Raw genomic sequence first — 13,832 nt, forward strand, 5'->3', positions numbered from 1 at the left:
TATCATTAGAAAATGTCTAGTAGTGAATAAAATCGTAAATCATGTAGATTAAAAATGACTCGCTGCTCCCACTTAACCATGTTTCCATAAAAGCAGTTTTCAAAATATGTTCTCTTAAAATATCTTCAAAATAGTTCCTGGTTGAATGGAAACAAGTGTTGGGAAAATTCTCTTGTTGCAGACGTATTCATTAGTGTGGTGTTAGCATTGCCAAAAGGAAGGAGAACATGCCAGGGCAAACACGCTCAGCCCTGAGAACGTTCCTTCTCTGAATTCCTAGCCTGTGTTTTCTCAGTCTCCTCCCCTCCTCATCTAGAAGTTTCATTGTTGCCATCATTATCCAGAATGTAAATGGCTTTGCCAGGAATGCTGCTCACAGCTTGTCCAAGAACAAATGTACAGGAGATATATGTGCTCATTTCCATTTTTGTGCTTCGGGTATTTTTCTAACAATTGAAAAAGCCTGGTATAGGAAGAGAGCATTGTAGTCTGGAAATTGTTTTTTGTTGAAATTGGTCTAGCCGTGCTTCTTCCTCAGAGGCAAGGTTATAAACCCTGTTTCTGCCTACTTTGGATTAGTCAGTGGATTTTCTGTCTCTTGGTGGTATTGTAGCTTTGTATACTCCAGAATACTTCTGTACCTAAAAATGTGCCTTACAGAATAAATTTTCTTTAAAGACTTGATCTTTGGGCATTTCTCCTTAAATCTTCTGTTCTCAAAGGTCTAGCCATTGTTATTAAATCCTAGATTTTTAGAGCCAGTAGTCCCTTTACAAACCAAGTAAGACTGGAGATTTTAGGGATTCTGTAGTCCAGTTATTTCTCTTTGCAAGTAGAGAGACAGGCCCACAGAAGTGAAGTGGCTGCCCAAGGCCTGCAGGCCGTGGCGGAGTTGGGATCACCCTAAGTCTCTGTTAGTACTTTCTCTTTCCAGTCGGATTCTCCCCTCTGTCTTGGAGCTCAGATATTGTTTGATACTTATCAAGGGCCCTGAGGACTGGGCTCCAACCCATTTATCACTAAAGAATATGTTTACTAAGTCTTTTTTGGCCCTATTATGTACTCTTGGACTCAGTCAAGCCAAAATCTAGGTTTAATTGAAAACAGTGTGGAAACCTGATACCAAATGTAATCTCCAGGCCTTGTTACAAGGAGGGAGTCACTTTCAGAGACTATTTTGATAAACATGTAAAGCTCTTTCACTGGAGCTGTTTTCTTACACCTTTGAGATTACCTGTGACATAAGTTGTTGAAGTTTCATTCTTACTGTGGGAGAGAGCGCTCATTCCATTTTGCTTGAGATCTGCTATTCCCATCAATCCCTCCCCAGCAGCCTTCCCACCTCACTCAGAATGAAAGTCAGCATCCTTACAAGGGCCTGCAAATGCTCCTCACCTCTATGACCTACCTCTCTTACAGTCTTCTCCTTATTCACTCCGCTTCAAGTTCACTAGTCTCTTTGCTGGTCTTCAAACACATCAAGCAAACTCCTGGTGCACTTTGCACTTGGCTGTTCATGCTGTGTAGATACTCTTCCCCTAAATACTGAATGACTCCCCTCTCACCTTCATGTTACGTCACCTTCTCTGTAAGGCCCTCCCTGACCATCCTGTTTGAAATTGCTGCCCCTGCAGTTGCATTCCTATTTCACGTCTCCTTTTTAGTGGTGGTTTTCTCCATAAAACTTGCCACCTTCTAAGAGCACTTCTGTTTTTAAAGAGCTCTCCAGGTGATTCTTACCTAAGCCAGCATTGGGAATTTCTGCCATAGATATTGCTTCACTGAGTGTTACTTGTGAGAATTGTAGCAGAAGCAGGATTTTAAGTATCAAGAACGAAGTTTAAAGGTCTTTATTGTAGCTTCAAGCAAAATACTTTTCATATAGAACAAATCTCCTGAATTAAATCATATGTAGTGGCTAAACATTAATGTTTACCACTCGACTGTTGTAACAGCAGTATATTCCTGTAGGTAACTAAACTTGAGGACTGCGTGCCTTATAACCTGAGGATCTTCTGATTCTTTGTAATGAATTCGTATTATTTAAACAAGAGTGTTTAAGATATGAGATCTCACATAAAATAGTTAATTTAAATGACCCTTTTTTCTTGTTCAGCACAGATAACTGATGTATAATTAAATCTATTTTAAAATGTTTGCTATTTATAATTTTTTATTTGAAAGGTTTTTTTCAACTATTAAAAATATACATTGTAGAAATGTTGGCAAGTCAGAACAGTAGTAGTATAATGGGGGAGTCTCAAAGTCAACTCCACTGACACTTGTTCGTTTCCTTCTAGTCTGTTTACGTTGCTCTGAGCCTTCTTCTGGTTCGGGGGGTGGGGTGGGAGAAAATATTTCTACCACGAAGAATTAAGCACTGTTAACAGTTGTACATATTTGCCAGTTTCCTATCTATCCTATCTTCCCAGTGCACGCCTTTTAAAAAATGGAACAAATAATATACAAGCACATATCTTTTTAAAAAGACATTTAGTATTATGGATAAATTCATCTTTAATTCCCCATCTGTCCCCTATTCCCACCACTGGCCCTGCACCCTCCCTGAAATAATTACTTTTGTAAATTTGATATATGTTGGTCCAGTATAGTTTCCATACTTGTTACCGTATGTGTTGCTTTGTTTAAGCTGTAATGGTATCATGCTGTAAATATATCATTCTGCAGCTTTTTTTCCCCTCAGCTTCAGATCTGTCCAAGTTGACACTTACCGATCTAGTTGGCTCCCATGGCTGTTTGGGACTCCCACTCTGTGGATATATACTACAGTTTCTCCAGTCCTTTTAATAGGGTTGAATTTGGTTCTTGGCTTTTATAAATAATGCTGCAACCAATATCCTCTTATGTCTCCTCCAATACCTGTATCAGTGTTTTTCTAGAGTCATGTAGGTTTTTATCCTGCTTTTTCGCCTCTTAACATTAAGATATGAGCATTTCCATTGGCTTAGTATAATCTCTTCATAAACACAGACCTCTTAAATCTAGACTTTGAAACATCTTTCATTTTTCTAATGAAAAAATAATACGAAATTGTAATTGGACACAAGGCTTTTCTTTTTGCATCAGAGTAATTTAAACATTGCATGGGCTTTCTTACTGGTAGGTAAAAAGCTGTTTCAACACAGAGGATTGTAAAACAAAAATTAGTTGCATAATGAGTACTTGGAGTGGCTAGAGCAAGGGAGGACTGGCACACCTGGGATTTTGTATTCTCATCCCCCTTTTCTAAGTCTAGAGAAGTTTCTTAGATTTTCCGAGATGTCCTCTGTCACAACTCACCCTCAGGGTTCTCCTGATGCCATTTCTCTGTATCTTTCGTGACACTTGCCTCTTCCCTGTCAGTACTCTCCCTACGTCAGCTTTTTGCGCACTTTGCAGTCACTTCTTCGTCTCTTGTTCCATTGCTACAGTGACCCCCTCAAGAATAAGTCTACGGTCTTTATTTTGTACCCTAAACAAGTACAATGCCTGACATGTACTTGTAGTGACCAAATATATTTTAAATGACACAGGTAGTGACCAAATATATTTTAAATGAAGGCAATATGAGGTGGGAGTGAGTGAGGTGGGGCTGGGATATAGTGATGGTCAGTTTAGTAAGGAACTTCAATTTATTGAAAGTACGGAACTAAAGAAATCTTAAAAGGAAATGCGGTTATAAGTATGACAAAATGATTGCTTTGACAGTGGATCTCTGCTTTAGGATATTGTCATTTGCATACACAAACTGATTAAATCACTGGTTTTCAGTTAGGAAGTAGTTTCTCCTTGGAATATAAATATTAATATATTTGTTAAAGTCGGTATTTGTTTTTCTAGGAATAAATTTAAAAACTTGAACTCCTGATATAGCCATTTTACCGTTGTTTTTTTTCTTTTAACTCCTTACCTCATTTCTTCGTTGCCCCAATTTTAATCAAAACTGGGTTTCCTGGAATGAGTAGACTAAAGTTAAAGGAAACATTTTGGTCACCGTTCTTATGAAATCCTTTGTGGTCTGGAAGCGGTCCTCCTGTACTGTTTCAACAGCTTCATTCATGTTCTGCACACAGTGTAGCAGAATGATACTGGTAACTGAGCTTCAGAAGGAGAAGTTCAAATGCAGAACCTCCAAATGTAGAGATTGAACAATAAAACTTTTGAGAGGGGAGTCAGACTAGCTTTCTTAACTCTTATCGTGGCACTAGTTATAAACTATTTAATGCTATAAATTTTCTTGGCGACTGCCTTCATAGCTCAGAAAACATAGCTCAGAAATCATTTCTTTTAATAATTATTTTGTGTAAGAAACTGCATTGCTCTCAGTTTGCTCATTTTTTAAATAGAACCCTGATGTATTTTAGGTAATTGCCCCTGTCAGGACACAGTTTTTCAGTAACCAGAGATCTAAGATTGAAAGTAATGAGCTATGGGTATCATCACATTTTTCCAATACCAAAATTGTTTCCAATACAGAAATACTTTAAAAATATTTGTTTGCTGGATACTTTTTGCTGCTAATTAACATCTCTTTTTACAGGATTCATGAATAAAATTTTCCATCCCAACATTGATGAAGCGTAAGTAACTTTAAAAATGTTTAAATCTTAGCAGCAACTGCTCTTGATTAGTGTTCATCTCTCTCTTCATTATACAAAAGCCTCAGTTATCTTTTTGGATTTTATCAGCAGAGGACTGTATGAACGGTCACTTAACCTGTAGAATCCCAGGGATATATTCTAAACCACTTAGTTCAGATTCTACTATTGGACTACTTAGGTCTTCCATTGTCATGAGTGGGTCCTTTATTTCCCTTGATACCCAGCTAGCATTTGTAATATTCCACATCTCCATTCTCTTTGTATAGACACAATTCAGGGATCCATTTTCAGTCCTTAAAGTATTTCTTAGTTCGTGAGAGTAAAGCAAATGTGAATGACTGTAGTTTCATTTCAGTTATTGAATCTTAATTATCCCTTTCCTCCTAATATTTTATTAGTGATATTTTAAAATGCGATACCAGTGCCTCCTGTTTTGTTCCTTCCAGTGCTGTTTAGAATACGTGATTATTTGTTCTGCATTTTTTCTTGCCATGGCACTAAATTTTGATATTTCATGCACATACACATATGGGGAACCCTGTGTGAGTAGGTTGTGTACATACATCACACCCCATTGTCCTTTAACACTTCTGTGTGTCAAGTCATCCTAACAAGGATGTTCTCTTATATAACTGCAGTAGAGTCATCAGATTCAGGAATTGTATACTAATGAACTACTTTTTAATCTACTGCCATGTTCCAGCAATGTGCTTTTTAGCACCTTACCCCCCTACCCCGACCCCCCTTCATTCAGTAAAAGATCCAGTCCAGGCTCATGTATTGCATTTAGTTGTCATGTTTTATTAAACTACTTGTCATGTTTTATTAAACTCCTTTAATCTGGAACAGATTAAAGTTCCTCAGCTTTTTATAAAGTTGACATTATTAAAGAATATAGACCAGTTATTTTATAATATGACAGTCCCTCAGTTTGGGTTTGTCTGATGTTTTCTTACCATTAGATTCAGAGTATGCATTTAAGGCCAGAACCAAAAGTGAGGTTGTGTCCTATTCAGAATATCCTGTACGGAGGCACACAGGTCTGTCTGTCCCTGGTTACCAGTGTCAGTTCTCACCACCTGGTTAAGGTGTTGTCTAGTTTCTCCATGGTACAGTTTTTCCCTTTCAGTCTATAAGGAGACACTTAAGATTCCGTATATATTCTGTTCCTCAACATACTTTCCCCAATTGGGATTCTTTTTTTTTTATGACCTATTAAAAGTATTTTTCTTGATAAGTAAAATTAGTTGCCAGATACATGCAACTAACTTTCTAATTTTTAAAAAAATGCCATTCTTTCCATCTGTTTCAGGTCAGGAACTGTGTGTCTAGATGTAATTAATCAAACTTGGACAGCTCTCTATGGTGAGTTTGGCCATGGAATATTTTTTTAGAGATGTTGAGACACTGCCTTAAAATAATGTCATTTGGCTTTTCTTCTCTGATTTAAGATGTTTTGTTGGGAAGGGGAAGGGATTTTGAAGGCCTGAATGGGAAAGTTTGATTAGTGAAAAATTTTTTTCTCAAAAGTTCAAACTTTGGTTTAGCAGTAGAAATTTAAAATAATCTTTTGAGATTCTGAAATTAAGGTATAGTGATACACATATGCAGACATACTACTACATATGCAAACATTTTTATATATATGTGTATTTAGAAGTGCATTGTATATACATTTTTCTGTAATACCTTTTATTTTTAGAAAAACTCTTAGGAACGTCCCTGTGAAATGATATGATGTATTAAGAGGTTTGGGGGATCATCTGTTTCAAAGGCCTAAACCTCTCTATGAAACAAAGAATAATTAAGCTTTACCTTCAGTGCTGAAATTGACATCTCTTACAATGACATCAACAATGAATTGCCTAGGTCTGCAAAATACTATGCTAAATATCACAGAGAGATAGATATAAGGAGTATTAGGCCTTTTCCCCCTGAACTTGTAACTTGGTTGGAGAGCTAAAAATGTTTTAAAATGTTTTTCAAGTTACGTAGGGGTACAACAAATGACTCTTGTTTATTCCCCTGCATGTCCAAGTCCACACACATTACAGATTCTCTCTGCTCTCGTGCCCCCTCCTTCCCACCCACGAAGCTTCCTTATGCTCCAACTGCAAGTAATCTCTGGCCACTCTTACATTTTATAGCTCTGTTTTGTGGCCTGCATTTACTTTCTGTCTTGTGTTGTTGTGCCTATATTTTTTGTGCTACTAGATTATTTCTTGCCTTAAAAGCTGGTGGAGGTGCATGTCTGGTTTGTCTTTAAGTCTTGGCATTCCTAACACAGTGCCTCACACCAGTGTGATTGAAAGAGCGAGTGGTACAAACAGTCGCTGAGAGGTACAAGAGGAGGGGGAAGATCAGTTTAGGCTGGGTTAACCAGGGATGGCCTCCTCTTGGTGAAGAGTTGTGAGACCTTTTAACAGTTTAAGGTATGTGAGACATCTTACTTCAGCCACTGTCCGTGAGTCACCTTGCCAGACATCCTTGTACTAGGATGGTGCATGAGGATCACAGAGGAAGGTTGGTCACCAGGAGCACACGGGTATCCTGTTTTTTTCCTCCTCATTCTACCATTCAAGAATTATTTCCTCTGCCTGGACTTAGCTTCCCTAATCTTTGAGTGGCTGGTACTTTCTTTTTTCACCTCAAACATTGCTTTCTAGAGAAGCCTGCTTTCCTAGCCACTGCAGCTAAAATCATACCCTTCTGCAGCACAGCACCCTGTTTTAAAAATCTGTCTTTAAAGCCAGTATTTTTTTGTTTATCTTGTGCTATTAGATTGTAAGCTACACAAGAGCAGAGACTTTATTGTATGTGTATACATGCGTGCACACACAAAGTGTCTAAAACAGCGCCTGGTGTACAATAAGGATTCAAATATTCGTTGACTTAATGAGTGACTTAATCATGCCCAACACTGTTTAGCATGAGAGTTTTAGGGAAGCAACAGCTTATGAAGGAGATAAGGCAACAGGAAAGAACATACTCTGAGGTTGATTAAATGGATTCCTTTTAAGATGTGTTTTTTTTTGTTTTTTTGGGTTTTTTTTTTTTTGTAAAAATGTCTCATGGCAGGCTGCCTGGAATATCTGATGTAATGATGTCTTAAACTGCATTCACATTTTAGAAATGTACATAACAAAATACTGCAAGCTGGTTCCAATTACAATAAAGTAAATTGGACGTTCGTTTAACTAATTCTTTTACTGTTGACCAGAAGAGCTTTGTGAAGAGGTTTGCTGATTCTCAAGTACCTCACATCTCAGAACAGATTTTTTTCAAATAACAACTTTATTGAAGAATGATCATTTACATACATAAAATTCACTCATTTAAAGTGTAGTTTGGTAGATTTTAGTATATTCACAGTTATGTACAACCATTACTACATTTTCATCATAGAACATTTTCATCACCTCAGGAAAAAACCCCATACTCCTTAGTTACCACACCCTTTTCCCCCTCCCCTAGCCCTGGGGAACAACTAATCTACTTTTTGTCTCTATAGATTTGCCCACTCTGGACATTACTTATAAATAGAATTATACAACATGTGGTCTTTTGTGATTGGCTTTTTTTCCACTTCATATAATGTTTTCAAGATTCATCCATGTTGTAGCATGTAACAAAACTTCATTCCTTTTTATAGCCAAATAATCTTCCATTATATAGACATCACATTTTTATCCATTTGTCAGATGATGGACATTTGGGTTGTTTTCACTTTTTGGTTATTACAAATAATGCCTCCATAAATATTTGCGTACAAGGTTCTATGTGGACATATGTTTTCATTTATCTTGTGTATTTCCCTAGGGGCGGAATTGAGGGGGTGGAACTGTGGTCACTCTACTCTGTTTAACCATTTGAGAAACTGACAGACTGTTTTCCAAAGTGGTTATACCATTTTACATTCCCACCAGCAGGTATAAGAGGTTCAGAATAGACTTTAAAGCAGAAGTCCAACATGACTAAGGTTTCATCACGTCTATAAAATGTTAGAATATGTTTTCATACTATCTTGCAAAGCATTTAGTAAGTAACATGAACTAAACCTCATTGGTCAAAGTAAACTTCGATTTCTGTATTCCGTGTGTGAGTTAAGTGTTTTATAATACAAGAATATGGACACACTAACATTACAGGTAAGTGCAGGAAACCAGAAGAAATATTTTTAGAATATAGTCAAAAGTATACTGTGCATGGGAGAGTTGTTTTTGACATTTTGCTCAAACCCAACTATTCCTTAAAAAAATTTTAGAATTTTCTTTCAATTTAAATTTAAAATTTCTTTCTTGGAAAGTTTTAGGAATAGCTAAATACAATTTATATAAAAGTACTGGTAGAAAGGATTAGTTCAAATTGCTTTGTTTCTTTTAGGCTTATCTGATCTTGAAATCTAAACTGAATTTTTATTACAAACTGCTAAACCCTCTGGCATTGAAGGTTAGTTCATAATTGGAGTTACGAATCACTCAAATTTCTTGCTGTGATTCTTGAGAGAATCTTAGTTCAAAGGACAAAAAAATCTAATTTAATGTGAAACAACTAATAGAAAGTTGGCATATTAACACAAATATTCAACTGAGAAGCAAAAGCTTAGCCTGGCAACCAAAACTTGTTTCAACACCTCCATTATATAATGTGTTAAGGAGCAGGGAATTAACTGGTGAAATTTCCTGCGGTTAACTTTGCCACAGGGCATTTGCTGTGCAATGTGTATACATGTTCGTATATCAGCAATTCCCAGTTGAAATTTCAGATTTATACTTAAACAATGTTCATATTTGTAGCAAATTTAGTCCTCCATAGCCCCTAAAAGGAAATTGATTTCTGATTGTCCATTTGACTCATTACTTCTGTTCTAATCCTGTTTTTGTTTGGCAAGTATACATGCAGTTTGTTCATTTAGAAGCTCAAAATTGGTATAATTAATTGTAGTTTAATCACCCAGTAATTTTTAATTTTATATTATTTAACCTTGCAAGAGAGCTAATTACAGTGAGTAATTTGGCTAATTTTCTAAAGATGCTTGTCATCAGTATGAAGTTATCTATTGAGTATGAAGTTTCTATTGTTATTCCTGTGACATTAAAAGGAAGGTAGCAGATGCCATCACAAAATTGATTCATTTTGACTTCCTGTATGATAGCATCTTTTTTTACATTCTTTCCTGGTAATTCCAGACAGCAAAGATAAAAAGCTCTGGAAAACTTAAAATGCAGCCAAGGGGGTCTGGATTTCAGTTTCAAAAACAACTGTAATTTTGTTTTTTATTTTTTTTAACAATTATAATTTTAAAGACTGATGGAAGGAAAGTTCATTAAGCCATAGGTCGCTTTTTAAGCTTCCTTTCTATTTTTCAGTTTTCCTTTTTACTCCCAAGAAATGTTTTATCCATAGTTGTCTTTCCAACAACCCAAACTCCTGGAAGCTCAGGCACCTTCCCTACAATATAGCTTTAATTGCCCTCCCACCCTCTGGACTGCGCGTGCATGTTTGACCCCTGCAAATTGTGTTTCTCTCGCCAACTTTCATTTTACTCATTTCTCAACTGACTTGATAAATTATTTATTTTGTAGATCAAATTGTGGATATGTAAGGTGGAAGACAATTTTCTTATAAAATTGGTAGTTTATAATTTTATTCTTACTCTTAGGGTTGCTAGCCAGTGGACTGGATACTCCTCTTATTTTGCTGGTGAGAAAAATCAACATTTGGGAAATTACTTCCCCTAGGTCATCTGGGGAGTCAGTAACAGACAAGTGAAGTTAACTACAACAGAAGGAATGCTTCAGGGCCTTGAGATTAGATTTAGACAAGAGAAACAAAGTTACTTTTACTATACATTTTGAAACATTTTAAACCATAAATTTAATAGTACTATGTTATGGCCTAACAAACTTAAACTTCTAAATGAATGTAAGCTTTCCCATGTTAAAAATACTTCATCCAGTGAATCCAAATAATTCAAATTTTGGCTGAAGGTAATTGTATCTTAAAATAATGCTTTACATTGAATTAGTGTTTGCTAACTATTTCTAGACATTTTAGTGTTGTTTCACAGACAAGAGATATATGTATCTGCATGGATGATTGATTAGCCAACAACTATTTGAACAGGCTTGAGAACATAGTATTAACGATCCATCTATGTTGGAATCACAAACATGATCCTGCCTTTAGAACAGCTGGATGTCATTATGAGTCCCCTAGACAGGCCAGGAAGAGCAGTTTCTTTCAAGTGCTATGGGAGAAATGTCAACTGTAGTAGATAAGAATATGCTGAGTTTTGGATTTGATAGCTTCAGGACTGTCAAAGTAGGACATAGTACTTAGGAGGACATAGTACTTAGCTCTATGATCCACCTGCTTTATCTGTCTCCTTGGAGATATTTGGATATAGTTGGTCTGAGGCCCAAGAGTTTAATTAGCTATCTACACAGAAAAATTTAGTCTTTTGAAGGTTGAACAACTTAGCAGAAATTCATTAAAACACCACATTCACATTCACTGATGGTCAGCATCAGAACCATGGAGTGGTCTGGGCTGTGTGGGTCGTGGGGCATGAGCCAGGCTATCTATGAAAGACCAGCCATAGCTGTGTTGTACTTTCTTTGGGGCTATAGTTTCAGGACTCAGTTATGATTATATGGATTTGTTTTCTCTTTTGCTGTGAGCACTGTGTATAGGTAAAGTCATTCCCCATGCATGGCCACTTATCTTGTAATTGCATGAAGTTATCTTGTTCTTTTCTGATGTTAAGGGCAAACTAAATTATTGTCTAGTAATTAAAAACTTTAATAATGAGTTTTAGTATGACCGTAAGAATACCCAACTAGCTAATTATACATTAACTGCCCTCATTTCTAGAAGGTTAATAACAAACCCTATTACCATGTTTTAGCTTGTAACCTTTTAAGGTAAGCAGGGTCATACCAGGTTTGAACGAGAATGACCTCCAAAGAACACCTAAGTAAGGTGGGAAGTGTTTTGAGATTTTCATGGCAACAGGGGATTGTTTTTGATGAACAAGAGCCTGTTTTCTTCATTCTGATCTAAATGGTAGCATTCATCTTCTTCAGATCTCTACACTTCACATACATTTGGGGGAGGGAGCTGTAGTTAGGCAGTAGATGGGAGATGATTTTCAAAGTCAGTGGAATGCTTCAAACTGCCCCATGTTGTAAACTGCACACCTCTGATTGACGATCTAGCACTTGGCAGAACGTATCCAGTATTCCTCCAGATTTCAGTACCCTATATCTTTTACACTGCCCTTTCCCATATAGAACAGAAATACCTGTTTTTAGGTTGGAATTCTTAAAAACTGTAATGCTACCACTAGCGAGATTAAGTACATCGTGCATATTGCAAAAATTCTTCACATGTCTAAGTACTAATTCTTATTAATAAAAATTCTTACTAATTGCTCTTTTTTTTTTTTTTGGAGAAGTATTGAAGAAGATGCTTTTTTCCCCCTGCGTGACCCTCTTCTTGAGACCTTGTTCTGTCTTTAAGAGACCCCCATGGACTAACATGAGACTGTAACGTAAATCTGATGAGTTCAGACTTTTTGTGTATTTTGTCTACACCGAAGACCCTCTCAGTTTAGTAACTGGATGCATTCTTGACTTTATCAGTCTAGCATATTGGTGACTGGATATACATTATTCCATTAGCATGTTAGCATTCAGTAAACCAAACACAGCATGGCAAGCCTTGCGACCAGCTGGTTCTCTGCTATCGTACCACCGAAGGTCTATGTGGTGGTCTGCTTCAGCTCGCCAAGTGTGTGCCCCCAGAACATCTATAGAAATAGGCCTTTCCTCATTGAAGGTGGGTTCAAATTAGTTATCTTAGAGAATGTAACTTTTAATCCCAAAGCCATTTCTTCTTTGAAGTCTGTCTGAGGACAACCTTCCTGATTGGCTTTATTCCAGTTCTGCTCAAGGGGATGTCTGTCTGTTAGGGCCTGTTGCTTACCATGTCTTTTTCATACATAACTCCCTGATCACATGCAGTCTGACCCTCTAGTAGAGGGGATATATAGGTTTTGACTCCTCCCCCTTTGTGGGGGGCAGGGTAGAATTTCACTCTCTTAGTGTTCACAGATGTGAGCAGGAGAAAGTAAAAACCCTCAGATCATTATTAAGATGGCAACTTCTTCAGAGCTGATTGAAGAGTAGAAGAGATCTGTTAATTAACCTAAAATTATTAAATAACTGAAGGAAATCTAGAAATTTTATTTGACCTGTTTCAGTCTTTTTTTTTTAATTGGCTACAGGTATGTTTGTTTTTTATACATATAGTAGATTCCCACCCCCCACCCCCCAAAAAAAATCTTGTTGATGAATGAAATGGAATTTTATGGTTGAATTTTATTTTGAACACATACATTTATGACTTGCGTAGCAGTTCATGATGAATTAATTACAATTCCCTGTAAGATGAGCAAAAGTCAAATCAGTGGGATTTTGAGAGGTCATTGGGATTTTGAAATCCCAGGTGATCCCAACTTATTTAGCCACTAGTTTCCACTATAATGGCCAAAAGCCCAGGGAAAGAAAAAACAGAGCACATCATCCGTTCTGGACCACTAGAATCAGCTCCTTGTGATGTTTGCCCATCTTTTCCCCTCTCTCATTGTGAGCGTTTTCTTGCTCTCCTTTCAGTCCTGCTCCCGGTTGAATTCTAGAAAAGTTAAATACCTTAGGGAGTTGTGGCTAGCTCAGTGATTTTCAACTTGGGAAGCCATAGGTCCTCCTCCAGGGGAGAGGGAGATAGTGAGATATAAGTATGTTTGGATAACATGCTTCTGGAATATTAAGAGTTGTGAAGGAAACAAGAACTTACTCTTGATGAGAAATGACCTGAGTGATTGTTTTTAAGGAAGCTGATTACAAAGGCAAGAGTTTACAGCCTGGAAGGCCAACCGAGGACATGGTTGCTTTGATCCAGGGCTGGAATGATATATTGGGCTTGATGTATGTACATGCCAGGAGAGACAGAAGAGAAACTAGATGCATTTCATTAAGACAAGTAGCAAGTCTGGGAAACTGCCCGATACATGGAAAAAAGGAAAGCCTAAGCATGGTCCTTCCAGATGTTTGGAACCCAAGGAGCAGGGTGTTGGAGCCAGGAAGCAGGGTGTTGGAGGCAGGAATAGGTTTTCAGGGAGATAATGTTAGACATGTCAAGTTTAATGAGACCAGAAATATAAAGAAC

The 13,832-nt window shown here is 37.1% G+C and overlaps 1 protein-coding gene across 3 annotated transcripts in view; it reads left to right on the top strand.

Moving 5' to 3' along the window:
- Window positions 1-13,832, top strand: part of UBE2H (ubiquitin conjugating enzyme E2 H) — a 91,704-nt gene that overhangs the window by 63,688 nt on the left and 14,184 nt on the right. For 2 of the 3 annotated variants that reach the window (XM_006910524.3, XM_025045894.1), the window contains exons 4-5: window positions 4,541-4,580; window positions 5,914-5,966. The exons of the other annotated variant lie outside the window; for it this stretch is intronic. In XM_006910524.3, coding sequence (XP_006910586.1) covers window positions 4,541-4,580; window positions 5,914-5,966 — 93 coding nt within the window. The remainder of the gene's footprint in view (window positions 1-4,540; window positions 4,581-5,913; window positions 5,967-13,832) is intronic. 3 annotated transcript variants of the gene reach the window in all.

This window comes from Pteropus alecto, unplaced genomic scaffold (genome assembly GCF_000325575.1).
Source record: "Pteropus alecto unplaced genomic scaffold, ASM32557v1 scaffold22, whole genome shotgun sequence".
Lineage (NCBI taxonomy): Eukaryota > Metazoa > Chordata > Mammalia > Chiroptera > Pteropodidae > Pteropus > Pteropus alecto.